This window comes from Jaculus jaculus, chromosome 21 (genome assembly GCF_020740685.1).
Source record: "Jaculus jaculus isolate mJacJac1 chromosome 21, mJacJac1.mat.Y.cur, whole genome shotgun sequence".
Classification (NCBI taxonomy): domain Eukaryota; kingdom Metazoa; phylum Chordata; class Mammalia; order Rodentia; family Dipodidae; genus Jaculus; species Jaculus jaculus.
Genome location: NC_059122.1, coordinates 10,506,891 through 10,522,905, shown reverse-complemented (window position 1 = coordinate 10,522,905; position 16,015 = coordinate 10,506,891). Strand labels below are relative to the sequence as shown.

At 50.2% G+C, this 16,015-nt stretch overlaps 1 protein-coding gene across 2 annotated transcripts in view; it reads right to left on the bottom strand.

Annotated features, from left to right (window-relative positions):
- The window catches only part of C8b (complement C8 beta chain), a 43,608-nt gene that overhangs the window by 25,659 nt on the left and 1,934 nt on the right, over positions 1-16,015 (bottom strand). For both annotated transcript variants that reach the window (XM_004671837.2, XM_045139330.1), the window contains exons 2-5: positions 10,863-11,019; positions 4,167-4,308; positions 2,134-2,275; positions 147-279 (exon numbers count right to left, since the gene is read on the bottom strand). In XM_004671837.2, the coding sequence (XP_004671894.2) occupies positions 147-279; positions 2,134-2,275; positions 4,167-4,308; positions 10,863-11,019 (574 nt within the window). The remainder of the gene's footprint in view (positions 1-146; positions 280-2,133; positions 2,276-4,166; positions 4,309-10,862; positions 11,020-16,015) is intronic.

The window sequence follows — 16,015 nt, the reverse complement described above, 5'->3', positions numbered from 1 at the left end:
GTCTTGCGGAAGGGCCCACCCACTTTACAGAGGAGGTCCCCGAAGGTCAAGGTCAAGGCGATCACCCAAGGCCACTCAGCTAGCAGGCGATGGGGTCCTCAGCCCAGGGCTCCCCCACTGCTGGCCTTGACCTCACGGTCACTTACCCGTGGGGTGTAGCTTTCCACATTGTAGGGCTTCCTAAACCTGGTGTCCAGGATGTAGTGGGGGGAGCAACCCCCGGCGTAGTACCTGTGATCGAGAACCGGGCCCTCAAAGCTGTTGGTGAACAGGTTTATCCTGGAGGGGGGAGGCACAGAGAGGGGAAAGCTCACCATTTCTGATGGCATCTCCACGGGTTATTGGCAGCCTGGGGCTCAGAACTCTCGGCTCAGCAAGCGAGGCACTAGGCATCTGGTCTGTGCCAGCTTACGCCTTATGCCCTCGAGGCAGCCCAGTGCCCAGTCCTTTGCTCTTCCTGAGGCCTGTCCTTTTTCCTTCCACATGCGTGGCGTCCCTCCCACAGGCTCTGGTTGGAGCCCACTTGCTGCCTTTGAATGTCTACTCTGCTGCCCTTTGGCTGTGTGATTTCCCTGGAGCTCGTTTAACTTTTCAGGGCCTCAGTTTACCTATCACAGAGGTGGGTATTATCCTAACTGGCTTATAGGGAGGCTCTGGGTGGAGGCATGGCAAATGAAGGGTCTTCCTCCCGTGACAACCTGTAGGGATGGAGACATATTTATCTAGGGACAAGGTGGATTCTGCTTGTGGTCATTGCCTCGCATCCTTTGCCATGATTCGTTTGCTTATTTTTATTTTAGAGAGAGACAGAGAGAGAATTGGCATGCCAGGGCCTCAGCCACTGCAATTGAACTCCAGATACTTGCGCCACCTAGTGGGCATGTGCGACCTTGCGCTTGCCTCACCTTTGTGTGTCTGGCTTACGTGGGATCTGGAGAGTCGAACATTTTACCATGTTCTTTTCTTTTTAGTCTTATCTATTTGCAAGGAGAGAGAGAGAGAGAGAGAGAGCACTCGAGCAAGCATGCCAGGGCCTCCAGCCACTGCAAACGGACTCCAGAATGCATGCGCCATCTTTGCATCTCGCTTTACGTGGGTCCTGGGGCACTGAACTAGAGTCATTAAGCTTTTCAGGTAAGTGCCTTTACCACTGAACAATCTCTCCAGCTCCTTTAAAAATATTTATTTAATATTTAAAAATATTTATTTATTAAGGCGTTTGCCTGCAAAGCCAAAGATCCCAGTTCGATTCTCCAGGACCCATGTAAGTCAGATGCACAAAGGGGCACATGCGTCTGGAGTTTGTCTGCAGTGGCTAGAGGCCCTGATGCGCCCATTCTCTCTCTCTCTCTCCTTCTCCCTCTCCCTCTCAAATACATAACTGCTGAGCCATGCCCCTAGCCTCTTTACCATGATTCTTTTTTTTTGAGGTAGGGTCTCACTCTAGCCCAGGCTGACCTGGAATTCACTATGTAGTCTTAGGGTGGCCTTGAACTCACGGTGATCCTCCTACCTCTGTCTCCCAGGCACTGGGATTAAAGGCGTGCGCCACCACGCCCGGCTTTTTTTTACCATTATTCTTAATGCACAGAGACAACCTCACTCTTCCGCCTGCGTGCTGGGAAGATGGAGAGTGTGAGTCCTCTGATCACTCAAGATTTGGACAAATGCAGTGATACCCGTCCCCCCCCCCCAAAAAAAAAAAAAAAACAAGAAGAAGCTGAGATACACACTAAAAGGAGACCTATTCAGGAAAGCCATTCTCTCACAATCTACTCAGGAGCCTCTTCTCTCAGCATGGCTGGGGCCGAGGGACCCAGGAACAGACAAAACCTGCCACTTATGTCCTCAACAGGACTCAAGAGCAGTGCTCAGACATTCCCTGACATCGTGAAATAATGGGAGTTAAGATCAAGGCTCAGCCCTTCGCCCTAGCACCCCCGACCCATTCCTCGGCCAGGCTGTCTACATCTGTCTATGTCTACCCATGGAGTTTGCTACCCTCTGATGCCACAGCCTTCCTCTCTCAGAAACGCCACCTGCCCTGTCTCATCTCTTCCCCTTCTCCATCTTGAAGAGATTCATCTCGGATTGTGCCTGCTGACCCCGTAATGCAGAAAGACAGCAACTTACCCGCTGGCCAGCGTTCCAATCATCCAGTACTGCTCCATCTCCTGCTGGCATTTGTGATAGACCCTCCTACAGTTGGCCTCATCGGATCCGTCTCCACAGTCATTGTCCCCGTTGCAAAGGAGCCTGCGGTTCACACACCTTCCTGGGACGGGGCGAGATCACCGCATTCACTTGGGAGTGCAGACGAGAGCTTAACCCAGCAAAATCCCAGCATGCTCGCTCGTCAGAGCCCTTCCTCGCTTCCCTGCAAGGGCACAGGCACTCTGATGGAGCAAAGTATGACGGCAGCGTTATCCCTGCCACGGTAGATGTTTTGGAGAAGCAAGTGAGCGTTGCTAGTAAATATCTGTCCTACTACTGGAACTCTACTCATAAATTCCTTCCCCTTCAGCCCTCGGCACCACTGTTTGTGTCTTGTGCTTCCTATAAACTTTATCTCACTGGCTTTTACTCTGCTGGTGCCTTGCTGGGGCATAAAGGCCATCAGACAGGAGGCTCTATATCCTTAGACATATTGGGTCATTTTTAACCAGTGTTCTCAAGATCTAAAAATAATAACCTGGTCTTCAAATGTTTCTTACAGGGCATTTAAACTAAAGCCCACATGAATAACCATTATGGCTTTGGCTAGGATCACGGAACGCTGGCCATAACGAGTCCATGGGTACACTGTAAAAAAGTCCCTCAGATTTATTGGCTGGAATTTTGACATTCACAATAAGCCCTGGAAACGCCTTGGAGAATCTCTGTCTCTTCTGAAAGGCTCTGGTTCACAATCCACACAGTCACACTGATTGTAGGGCAGCGTAACCCCTTTTAGATAATTTAGGGCAAAGGACCCTTATTTTTGCCAGAGAGCTGCAGAAGTGGAGAGAGGTGTATTTACTTGGGCCAGCTAAAAGGCTGGGTGGGGGAAGCATGTGTTTATTTTCTTCTACAGCGGATAATTATCCGTTTGTTGCCTCTTTCCTTTCAGCCACTGGTCCATCTGCCTTCCTTATTTGGTTTCCTTCTTCTCGATAATAACGTTTCCTACCAACTATTTCGTACATTTTGGAGGTTATTGCGGACTTGCAGAAGCAGAAATGCAAACGAGTAAGGCCTTCTCTTGAAGATTTTTCACAGAGAAGTGATGCAGACCACTTTTTTTTTTTTTTGAGGTAGGGTCTCACTCTGGTCCAGGCTAGCCTGGAATTCACTATGTAGTCTCAGGGTGGCGTTGAACTCACGGCAATCCTCCTACATCTGCCTCCCGAGTGCTGGGATTAAAGGCGTGCGCCACCATGCCCAGCTCCAGACCACACTTTTTAAATCATTTTTTTTTTTTTTTTAAACAGAGAGGGAATTGGTACACCAGGGCCTCAAGCCACTAGAGTGGAACTCCAGATGCGCCCACACCACCTTGTGCGTCTGGCTTATGTGGGACCTGGGGAGTCAAACATGAGTCCTTAGGCTTTGCAGGCAAGCGCTTTAACCATTAAGCCATCTCTCCAGCCTGCAGATCACACTTTTTAAAAAAACTGTTTCATGTTTGTCCACAGTGTCCTCAACCCTGGGGCCCCAAGAACACTAGCAGAGGTAACGGATCCGGAGAGCTTCGTGTGCACTTGTCACATGAGGTTACAGTGAGGAGCAAGGCACTCACATTACCCTCGGCATTCTGTCGACGGACGTCAGGTAGGCTCTTCCAGGTCACGGTCAGAAGACCTGGCCCAGGACCCCTGGTTTCGGCACCCACGCTTCCAAATCTCCCCGCACCTCCTCCACTGCATCATCGTTTAAGGCCACTGACCTCTCTGAGCTTCGATTTCTTGCGAGATAAGGATAACGATGCTGCCGCATAGGGGTGTTTTTGTGGAACGACACACGTAACAAGGAGGCCACAGATTTGAGGACCCGGAACCCTCCCGATGCCCGGTGACCCTGGACGTGAGCCCCACATGGTTGGTCCACCCCTCCCTCATCACATTCCCGTCTCCTTAGCAATCTCCCCTTGCCCCCCGCCCCCCTGGGCTCCTGACCTCCACTCTCACCTGTGTGCGCACACACGAAGCCTTCGCATCGCACCTGGCTTCTACACGGCTTGTGGGCGACACAGTCTTCAACTTCATTGTCAGGGAGGTTGCACGGCTCCCCATGGAACTGAGCAGGCCGCAGCAAGTTGGCATGTCTGTACTGGTGCAAAGAGGAACAAGGTGAGCCCAGGGCAGGCCCTCAGGGTCCCGGGAAACAAGGGTCCCGTATACCGATGGGCACCCCCGGGGAGGATGTGGGCTTTGGGGAGCACAGAACTGGCCGCTTGCTGCTGGCCCAAACCTTTTCCTTCCTCCCCCACGTGCCCTGTCTGCACAAGATGAGCTGCTGCCTGGCCGTTTCCCAACTGGACCGAACACCCTCGACAGCTGCGGGCCTCGTCTTGAACCTCTTGCTGAAGCATACCGTTTGCAAGTTGAAATTATATACACGCATATGGATGGTATCCGTGACCTATTAATTAATAGCCTATCGTGATATGTTATAATCTCCATCTCATTCTTTTTTTTTTTTTTTTTCCTGGTACAAAGTAGGCACCCAATTTCTTGTAGTTATTTTTCTTCCTTATCATTCGTACTCTTAGAAACCTATGCTGCCGCATCTCAACCACATTCACTTACTCTGAAATGATTGGATTGAGGGCGGGAGAGATGGCTTATTGGCTAAGGTGCTTGCCTGCAAAGCCTCAGGACCCATGTTTGACTCTCCAGAGTCCACATAAGCCAGACGCACAAAGGCGAGGCAAGTGCAAGGTCGCACATGCCCACTAGGTGGCGCAAGTGTCTGGAGTTCGATTTCAGTGGCTGACGCCCTGGCGTGCCAATTCTCTCTCTGGCACACTCTCTAAAATAAAAGTAAATAATAAATTTGAAAAGGTTGGTTGAACTATCTCATGTTGAATAGGGCGAGGAGAGGGGTTGCTTGTTTGCTTCTTGGTTGGTTTAGAATCATTATAAAGCCCTCTGGTCTGCGTTCGAAAGGAAGGAGTCCCCTGGTGGTGGCGACAGAGAAGGGAGATGGCAATGCCATGCGAAGGTGCGTCACGGGGCACAGGCAGAGCGCCCGGCGGTCTCACAGTGGACTCCCTGCGGCAACCTCAGGAGACAGTGGAAGGGTTTCAGGTGAAGGACACCTTGATAGCCGCGAGGAATATCAGGCAGATGTGAAGAGCAGGTGTGAAGGGGTTGGAAAAGAAAACGCTGGGCGGGGGGGGGGGAAGTTGCGGTATTCCAGAACGTACAGTATTCCAGAATGCAAAACCAGCTCCCTCATGGGCAGGACAAAGTCCAAGGGGAAGAGCGGGGAGACCCGCAGAGAGGGATGTGACAGGGGCCGCTAGCCACGGACCCAGGAGAGCTGCAGAGAGAGGTAGAGAGAGGAGGCAGGTATCCAGGGGCCTGAGCCTGGCCAGGTCAAGTTCACAGGAGAAGTGAGTGTGTGGTTTCCAAATCAATGCGAGTGGCAGTGAAGAGTGTGAGTCATAAGCCGGGCGTGGTGGCGCACGCCTTTAATCCCAGCACTCGGGAGGCAGAGGTAGGAGGATCGCCGTGAGTTCGAGGCCACCCTGAGACACCATAGTGAATTCCAGGTCAGCCTGGGCTAGAGTGAGACCCTACCTTGAAAAACCAAAAAATAAAAAAAAAGAGTGTGAGGCATAAAGAGTGGGCGAGTGAGGATGAGAGCCCTTCTGTAGATGGACACACTGAGAAGCGTGGGTCCCACTCGTGGGGTATCTGGACTGGACCATGGGCATATACAAAGAGAGCCGGGGTATCTATTCATCCGTGAGCCCTCCATGGCCATTCTTCTCAGAAGGCAGAGCCCATTGGGACAGAGGGGAGGCCTATGAAGAAGCCCATGAGAAGACAGAAACAATTCAACAAATTATGTATAGAAGGAACACACAGTAATGGCCACGTGTGACCAAGCCGCACAATGTCATGCTGCGTGGCGAGAGGCTGAAATCACCTTCTACCATGTATGTAACACAGCAGATTGTCTGCTTTCGCCATGTCTATTGAACACAGTCCTGGAAGTCTTAGTCAGAGCAACTAAGCAAGAGAGAGAGAGAGAGAGAGAGAAAGAGAGAGAGAATAAAAAGTATCAAAACTGGAGAGGAAGAAACAAAATAGTTCTGTTTCTAGATTGCATGATCTTATATTGGGAGAATTGTAAAGTTCCCACCCAAATACTGCTGGAACTGCTGAGTTCAGTGAAGATGAAGGATATAAAATAAGCATATAAAAATAGCATTTCTGGGCTGGAGAGGTGGCTTAGCAGTTAAGGCTCTTACCTGGGAAGCCTAAGGACCCATGTTCAACTCTCCAGATCCCACGTAAGCCAGATGCACAAAGGTGAGGCAAGCGCAAGGTCGCACATGCCCACTAGGTGGCGCAAGTGTCTGGAGTTCGATTGCAGTGGCTGAGACCCTGGCGTGCCAATTCTCTCTCTCTCTTCCACTCACTCTTTCTCTCCCTCACTAAGATAAGTAAATAAAAATTTGGGGGCGGAGTTGAAGCCGTGAAGGAAGAGGGTCCAGAAGAGATGACTTGGGATGAGCGGAAGGCTCTTCAAAATGAAGACCTAGCAAAAGCAGAGTTTAGTAATACCCAGAGACCGAATGGAGGAGCTGACGGGCAATGGCAGGAGGGAATCTGTTCTCCATAAATCATCACGTGAACAGGCTCATGACAAAGACTGAGTTGTGGACCGTCATTTCCGGAAGTCAGCAAATGATAGCACGTCTCAGCTGGAGATCAACTTTGGAGCCCTAGGGAGCCCTGGACGGGGCGGCGGGGGAGGACGAGGTGGCCGTGGCCACCGTGGGCGTCCAAATCGTGGCCGCAGGCTGAGAGGTCAGGTGCTTGGGCTCCTGGAGTGGACGACCCAGAGGCATTCCCAGCTCTAGCCTAAGAGGATGCCACAGTGCAACGCCGGTCCCTTGGTAGATTCTCCTGTTCAAAGCTTTTGGATGCTTAAGGATCCCAAACGACTAAGAAATTTAAAAACAAACAAACAATACTACCATTCACACCTAAAGACTGAATCTTATCTGTGTTAAAAATGAACTTCTGGGCTGCAGGGATGGCTTAGCAGTTAAGACGCTTGCCTGCAAAGCCAAAGGACCCAGGTTCGATTCCCCAGAACCCACGTTAGCCAGATGCACAATGGGGCGCATGCGTCTGGAATTCATTTGCAGTGGCTGGAGGGTTGGAGTGCCCATTTCTCTCTCTCTCTCTCTCTCTCTCTGCCTACTTCTGCCTCTCTCTCTCTCTCTCTCTCAAAATAAATAAAAAAATACGTAAATAAAATATTTTTTTTTGGTTTTTTTGAGGTAGCGTCTCACTGTAGCCCAGGCTGACCTGGAATTCACTCTGTAGTCTCAGGGTGGCCTCGAACTCACAGCGATCCTCCTACCTCTGCCTCCCGAGTGCTGGGATTCAAGGCGGGCGCCACCACGCCTGGCAGTAAATAAAATATTTTTAAAAATGAACTTCTTTTGCTTCACAGAAGTAACAAATATGTTAGTTTTGTATTTAGAAATGTATTGGTAGCAGGGAGGCTTTCATGATTTTCAGAGTTTATGCCTTCTCCATGAATGCTCTTGTATTGCTGCTTGCAAATACGCATTTCCAAACTTCAAATACAAGTGTGAACAGTAAAAAAAAAAAAATGTCAGTGACAGGGCTGGAGAGATAGCACCAGTGTTAAAAGTACTTGCTTGCAAAGCCTCATAGCTTAGGTTTGACTACCCAATACCCACATAAAGCCCGATGCACAAAGTGGCACATGCATCCGGAGTTTATTTGCAGTGGCAAGAGACCCTGGCATTCCCATACTCTCTGTCTCTCACTCTTGATGTCTCTCAAATTAATAAAAAAAAAAAACATATGTTTTTGGTTTTTTGAGATAGGGTCTCACTCTAGTCTAGGCTGACCTGAAATTCACTATGGAGTCTCAGGGTGGCCTCGAACTCATGGCAATCCTCCTACCTCTGCCTCCCGAGTGCTGGGATTAAAGGCGTGTGTCACCACGCCCTGCTAATAAAATATTAATATTTTATTTATTTATGTGTGTGTGTGTGTGTGTGTGAGAGAGAGAGAGAGAGAGAGAGAGAGAGAGAGAATGCCTCTAGCCATAGCAAATGAACTCCAGACACATACACCACCTTGTACATCTGGGTTACATGGGTACTGGGGAGTCGAACCTGGGTCCTTAGGCTTCAAGAGCAAGCGCCTTAACCACTGAGCCATCTCTCCAGCCCATAAAAATGTGTTTTTAAATACCAGCGAGCGTACTCACAGGTATAAAATTCATGTGGAACCATCATGGGTCAAGAACAGCCAAAACCATCTTGAGCCAAGAGAACAGTCAGAGGCCTCAGAACCCTTCAGCTGATCCACTTGACTGTGCAATTGTCATGGGCCGATGTCCACAGCCTATGCCTTTGCCAGGGTAGGTCCGGCTCCCAAGGAGCTGGAAGAGTGGAAAGTACTCTCTCTCTCTCTTTTCTAAGTGGATGGAATCTATGAAGACATTGTACTAAGTGAAATCATCCAGGCACAGAAAGACGAACATCACATTCACATGTACAGGCTAACGCAGAAGTAGAGAATAAAAGAGGGGTCACTAGGGAGTCATGATTGAGAAGGAAGCCTAAAAAGAGGGTGCGTAATGGCACCCAAAAAGCACTATGCAGGAGGGGGAGTTGCTCTGACATTCCAGAGCAGAGCGGGCAGCTATTGCCCTCAATAGTCACATAGCACAGAGAAGATGGGAGAAAAGAATCTGAAGGTTTTCTGCCCATCATTACCCAGCATCAACCGTGTTTGTGGGGGGGGGGGGGACGTGGAATGCTAAGCGCCCTGGCTTGATGGTTACACATTATCTGCGGGTATCAATTATAACACCACCGTACCCCATGATAAGACAGGCACAACCAGCGTCAGAGAAGGAAAATGAGACTGTCCGAGGGCTTTCGAGGAAAGGTAGGTTCGACGACTATGGGAAGGACTGGAGGAACTACGTCTCCACGCGTGGGCTCAGAGGTTTTGCAGAGCCCCTGGCCAGGGTTGGTGAGCCAGGGATGGAGCTACTGAGGAAGTGTGCTGAGACCTGGAGGGAGGAGGGGGAGGGAGGACCTCTGGCTGGCTCCTGCTGAGCCTTCTTGGTTAGGGCGCAGATGAAGCGATTATCCAGACAATTGGATCAATGTTGATAACTTCAGCAAGAAAACCCACTCCGAGAACAGAACGATCCTGCTCGGCTCTCCCCATTGATCCAATTAACTGTGTAATTGTCCTGGGCTGACTTCCACAGCCTATTCAGAGCCTTTGCCATGATAGGTTTGATTCCCAAGGAGCCCGGGTGCAGAAGCCATTCCCTCTCTCTCTCTCTCTCTCTCTTTTTTTTTTTTTTTTCTCTCTGACACATCTGCCGTGCTCCAAAGCTGGTATCTCAGGTCAGTCCTCCCATCAGGAGGGAGGCTAGAAAACAAACACTGGGAAAATCGTAGCTTCCCTGGTAGAAAAGCTGACAAGGAGCCAGTGGCCCGAGTTCAAAGGTTCACACCTCGTACTAGGAACCCCACCCCCACAAAAGCCATTTAGCGTGCACCAAGTCTCCACGTACCTGTGTAATAATAGAAAGTCGACCCTCTTTTCCTCACAGACATGTCAGAAAATACAATGGGCTCAAACGTCAAATATTCATGAGGCACCTGTTATGGGCCAGAAGTGGGCATGGACACTGAAGACGGAGCTGAGCACAAGTCCAGTGTGCGCTGAAGATAACCGGCAAACATCGCAGTGCGATGCATGCTAGATAAGAGGGGAGGTGGTAGCTATGGAAGCTTCCAGAAGTTGATGGAAAGAGGGGCTAGGGTGCCATCAGGGGAGACTTCTCAGAGGAGGTGGCCCTCAGTGCATGTGGCTTATGAGTTGGTGTTAGCCAGTGAAACCAGTGGGGTGACCACCCCTGCCTAAGAAAGCATTTTTTGTTGTTTATTTATTTATTTGAGAGCAACCGACACACAGAGACACACACACACACACACACACACACACAGAGAGAGAGAGAGAGAGAGAGAGAGAGAGAGAGAGAGAGAGGGAGAGAATGGGCGCGCCAGGGCCTCCAGCCACTGCCAACAAACTCCAGACGCGTGCGCCCCCTCGTGCATCTGGCTAACGTGGGTCCTGGGGCATCGAGCCTCGAACTGGGGTCCTTAGGCTTCACAGGCAAGTGCTTAACCGCTAAGCCATCTCTCCAGCCCTAAGAAAGCATTTTAACAAGGCCACCGAGCAAGTCACAGGCCCAGGGGAGAGCACACGCGAATGGAAGGCAGCTCTTCCCTGGAGATGAGGTCAAGTTAAGTGACCCCAGAAATCTGGCCTCGGGGGCCCAGGGCTGCGGAGAGCACAGCGTTTGAAGGGTTTGAGTACAGAAGACAGGTCAGACGCAGCTTCGTGGATGGACCATGAGATGACTGAAAGAGAGGTGTCAGGAACTGCAGCCAGGGCGTCAGAGACAGGTGTGTTCAGAGCGAAGGGCAGGTGTCCTTTGTTGCTCAAAGGATGCAGCCGGGGACGCTTGCTGCTCAGGCAGCATTCCCGAGGGCCCCGTTGAAAAGCCTCAGCCCCTGTTGCTTGAGACCGGGTCCCTGAAACGTAGCTGTCCCCCGAGACCTGGGATCTTACCCTTTTCTTCTGGCAGGGGTCACACGCAGTCCAGGAGGACCAGCTGGACATTGCACAGTCGATGGGCATCGGGGTGACATTCACACTGCGCACCTGTCTGCTTTTAGCGAGGCTCCCGTTGTCCGCATTCACTCCAAGGTAACTTGGAGCATTGCCTCTGAGAGCCGTCACAAAAGAAAAGAGTTTAAGAATCAGAAGAGAATTACATACATATCCCACTACCCACTCACCCACTGAATATATGAATATACATACATACACACACACACACACACACATATAGATACATACATACATATATATATATATATAATGTGTGTGTATGTGTATATCTTCTGCAGTTTATCTTTCCTACACCAGTTAATTCATCCAACATTTACTGACCACCCCCCACCCCAGCAGGAAATGCCTGAACTTGGAGTAGAGATAGTCGCTAGCTTCTTGGTGCACTCTGATTTTCAACCTTTTCTCCTTGAAACAAACAAAAAAAAGGGGGGGTTCAATCACAGCTCTCCCACATGCCTATTTCTGGGATGAAAGTGGACCGTCCATGGGCTAGCACTTAACACACGCTGAAGGATTACAGTCATGCAGAAAACCCAAGCGCGGCTACACGCGTGACCTTTCCAAACTCACTCCCCATTTCTGATTCTCTGCCTTTTTTTTTTTCCTTTTGTTTTTTTTGAGGTAGGGTCTCACTAGCTCAGGCCGACCTGGGATTCGCTCTGTAGTCTCAGGCTGGCCTCGAACTCACGGCGATCCTCCTACCTCTGCCTCCCGAGTGCTGGGATGAAAGGCGTGCGCCACCATGCCCGACCTCTCCCATTTACCCTCTGGAGCAAGACAGCTTTGGGCTAGGTGGACTCTGCAGCTCCTTCTTTTACTGGGAATGGTCAACACTGAGGATAGGAGGCTACAGGACTCTGGGAGGTGGGGAACTCGCAGCTTGTCTTGGGATAGGAAAAGAGGAACAGGCCTGCTGTGCATCTGTGTGTGTGTGTGGGGGGGGGGGCTTCAGTGAGTAGGCAGCGTTTTGAAGCATGCAGACCCCACCCATGGTAGAGCTGGGTTTCGCCGTGTGTCCAGGCCCACTGGCACTTGGGAGAGCCTGATAGCTAGGTAAAGGTTGGGAGGCTGGTGCCTGGATCCTAGAAGTGATGTGAACTTAGCTACAGCCAGGACCAAGAGAGAGAGAGAGAGAGAGAGAGAGAGAGAGAGAGAGAGAGAGAGGGAGAGGGAGAGGGAAGTGAGGAAGGCCGTTCTCAGAAGTGCTCTGTAAATGGATGGGGAGGAAGAGTGTCAGAGGAGGGAAAGTTTTTAGGTGGCTGCTGGTACCCGGGCGACTGCATGGGTGGTGGGGTGCAGGGGGACAGGAGAAGGGGTGGAAAGGTGGTGGAGGCGTGCTGAGTCCCAGCCACCGAGACCTGTTCACGGAAACTCATTCAGGCCACGGTGCCCACACGGGTCTGGAATTCAGCAAGAGAGGTCTGTGCTGGAGCAGGCGACTGGGGGAAGAAGCTAAGAGGGCAGGAGAGAATGTTGGGGGGTGCGTGGGCAGGTTGGGGGTGGGGGGACACCATGGGAAATGAAATGTCTAGGAGGCAGGAAGTGCTGTTTGTTGAGTCTCCCTCCCTATAGTGTGGTAGATGCGTTATGCTTTTAAAAAAAGTTTAAAAGAATATTCCATTTTATTTATTTGAAAAAGAGGCAGAGAGAGAGAGAGGAAGAGAGAGAGAGAATGGGCACACCAGGGCCTCCAGCCACTGCAAACGAACTCCAGACGCATGTGCCACCTTGTGCATCTGCCTAACGTGGGCCCTGGGGAAATTGAACCTGGGCCCTTTGGCTTTGCAGGCAAACGCCCTAACCGCTAAGCTGTCTCTCCAGCATGTATTATACCTTCTTAACCTGCATGTGCTCCCCGCAAGAATGACTGGGAGGTGCTCAGAAGAGAAGGCACGGGGGAGTGAGGGTTTGCTGCACTTGTGATCTGCGTTAAGGGCCGCGCTAGGTACTCTATGCTAGAAGGTGGCCATAGAACGCCGTCCCCTGGAGACACGTGACAAAAGCAGCCAGTGTGAGGGGCCTTGGGGGTCTGAGGTCCGTCTGCCAGTGAGGTATAGCTTTTGCCCGTTTGCCCCAGCCCGGAGATCCCCTGCTTTCCCTGCAACTATCTGCAAGGCCTCCGTCATCCCTCGTTCCAAAACCAAGTCATTCGGGAGAGCCCCACAAATTTTCCACTGGATGTCCCGTCCCCCCCCCCCCCCCGCCAACAAGGTCATTAACGACACATTCTCACTTGGCAAAAGCCCTAAGATGAGGATAACATTAACTTCAGTGGAGTCCATTTCCATGACGGCCCCAGAAAAAAAAAAAAACAAACAACAGACATCAATTGCCTGTAGTGAAGTTGGATCTTTCACAAAAGGTCAAAGACTCTACTGGAAACCACGGGTGGGCACTTGAAAGTGGTTACTTGAGACAGGATGAGGCAACCAGCGGGGTACGGGTTGGTGGGGGGGGGGCCCGCTAAGAATGGATGCCTATCTACTAATTTGCCCAGGTTTGACAAAACAGTATTTTCTGTGAATTGGCTTCTCCAAAGTATGTATTTGACAGCTCCGCAGGGCACCCTCTTCCTGTTTCAACTACAGAACGGTTACGCTGGGTTTTTTGTTTTGGTTTTGCAACTATCAACCCAAGGTCCAGGGCCACGGTGGACACCGAGTGGATAAGTAATGCGACCAGTAGTGATTAAGAGACACAATTACTCTCTTCTCCGAGATTTGAAAGCCTGTTAATGGGCAAAGATGATCGCTTACAGAAGGAACCTGGGAAGACGTAGTTTATAGCCACCCGATCTCTCGTTTCTGCACCCAATTTTCCATTAAGGAGGCGGCAATATAATGAAGTAATCAGCTGAATAAATGGTATGTTTGGAGATTACATTGGATAGGACGTGTGTGGTTTATTACCGCTACAAAATGAAAATCTAAACGAAGGGCTAGAATTAAGTTCTCTCTTTAATTCCTGGGAATGGCTGGTGCAGGGCCACATAAAGGACAGGTCCGACTGGCACCTCTGAACGAGGTTTACGTGCCCCTTCCACTATAGAGGTTTCTAAATATTGACACTGAGAAACCATTTTATTTTTATCTATTTTTTGAGAACGACACAGAGAGAGAGAGAGAGAGAGAGAGAGAGAGAGAGAGAGAGAGCTAATGGGCGCACCAGGGCCTTCAGCCTCTGCAAACGAACTCCAGACGCGTGTGCCCCCTTGTGCATCTGGCTAACGTGGGTCCTGGGGGAGCGAGCCTCGAACCGGGGTCCTTAGGCTTCACAGGCAAGCGCTTAACCACTAAGCCATCTCTCCAGCCCGAGAAACCTTTTTATGGGGAAGGGAGACAGGCAAAAGTAACAGAAGAGGCCCAAGTGACACGGGAAACTTGACTTTACATCTTCCCGTCCCGCAAGCACATTATAAGCACGTGTGGAAATGCCACAATAAAACTCAAACGCTGTGCATTAAATTTAAGAAGTAGATAAATAGATGAATAAATAAAGCACTCAACGAGCTATTGGGATGGCTTAGTAATGCCTGCAAAGCCAAAGGATCCAGGTTTGATTTCCCCAGGACCCACGTAACCCAAATGCACCAGGTGGCGCATGCATTTGGAGTTCATTTGCAGTGGTCAAAGGCCCCGATGCACCCATTCTCTCTCTCTCTCTCTGCCTCTCTCTCCCTTTCAAATAAATAAAGTAAATTTTAAAATAAATACATAAATAAATAAAGCACTCAAGGACTCACCCCACGTTGACAATCGCTAATCTTTTGCCATAGTGCATTTTTTTAATTTCGAAAAAAGAATCGCCATGAAGGGACCATCTGAGTTTGACACCAGCCCCAGGTCTCCTGGCTTCCCCTTCTCTTCAGAGGGGACCGCTGTCACGAATCTGCTGTGTGTCCCTCGGGGCGCGTCAAACATCTGTGTGCCCTGCCACCTTGCTTTCTTCAGACTGGGCCCACTGTTCAGCAGGGTGCATCGCCACCGAGGCCAAAACCCATGAATTTGTGCAGAGATCCAAGTCTGTCGTTGATCTCAACTCTCTACCCTAGGACATCTCTTGCAATTATTTTAATTATTTTGAGGGACATGGGTATTTTATGAATGTTTTGCAGTGACTATTGTAATAAACACTCTTTTTTTTTTTTTTTTTTTTTTAAGGTAGGGTCTCACCCTAGCCCAGGCTGACCTGGAATTCATTATGTACTCTCAGGGTGGCCTCGAACTCATGGCGATCCTCCTACCTCTGCCTCCCCACCCCGAGTGCTGGGATTAAAGGCGTGCGCCACCACGCCCGGCTTGTAATAAACACTTTTGTACCAGCGACTGCAAACGCACACTGTCTTTGGAAGGACGTGCCTTTCCTTGGGGTCCAGCGACAATGCGGCTGCCAGCCTTGTGACATATTTCTCTGGGTCCAGGTCTCCCACTTTCTTTCTAAGAGCCATCTGTGAGCAAAATAAAGATGGATCCATCAAGTGCAGTAGGATCGGGTCAGCAGTAAATTTCAGGCCATCAGATTTTATAGATTGAGGTGCACCCGTGTGTTCTGGCTTTCTACAGAAATGTCCTGACACAACAAGTTCCTTGTCACACACAATTTGTTAGGCTACGTCCCTTAGCAGACGGCAACCGCCTCTTTGATAGAGGCGGCGTCTCTCTCCTCTCTGCCATTCTAAGCAACATCTCAAAGTAGGACGCACGTGTGTGGTCTTAGAGACCCTGGAAATGGCTGGTGGACCAGCAGGTGCACACAGAAGTTACAGTGAGAATCAGAGAGAAACTTGTTCCCCCCCCACCCCCCAGAACTTGGGTAAATCCTCATTCGGCTATATACTGAGTAGCCCAGACAGATCCAACTCTAAGCTTCTTGGATTTCTTCCCGTCTGTAACTGTGTAACTGTGGGCAATAGGGTTAAAGCAAATGCCTGCCACAGTGGCAATCAGTTGTGATCCATTGGCTGCATGACAATGTGACCTGATGGCCAAGGGTGAAGGGAAGTGAAAAACCACCTTAGCTTGTACGGAGGAGGTTACAACATTTTCTGTTTCGGAATGGATCTCCTATCTTCTGCTCTGATGTCTGAA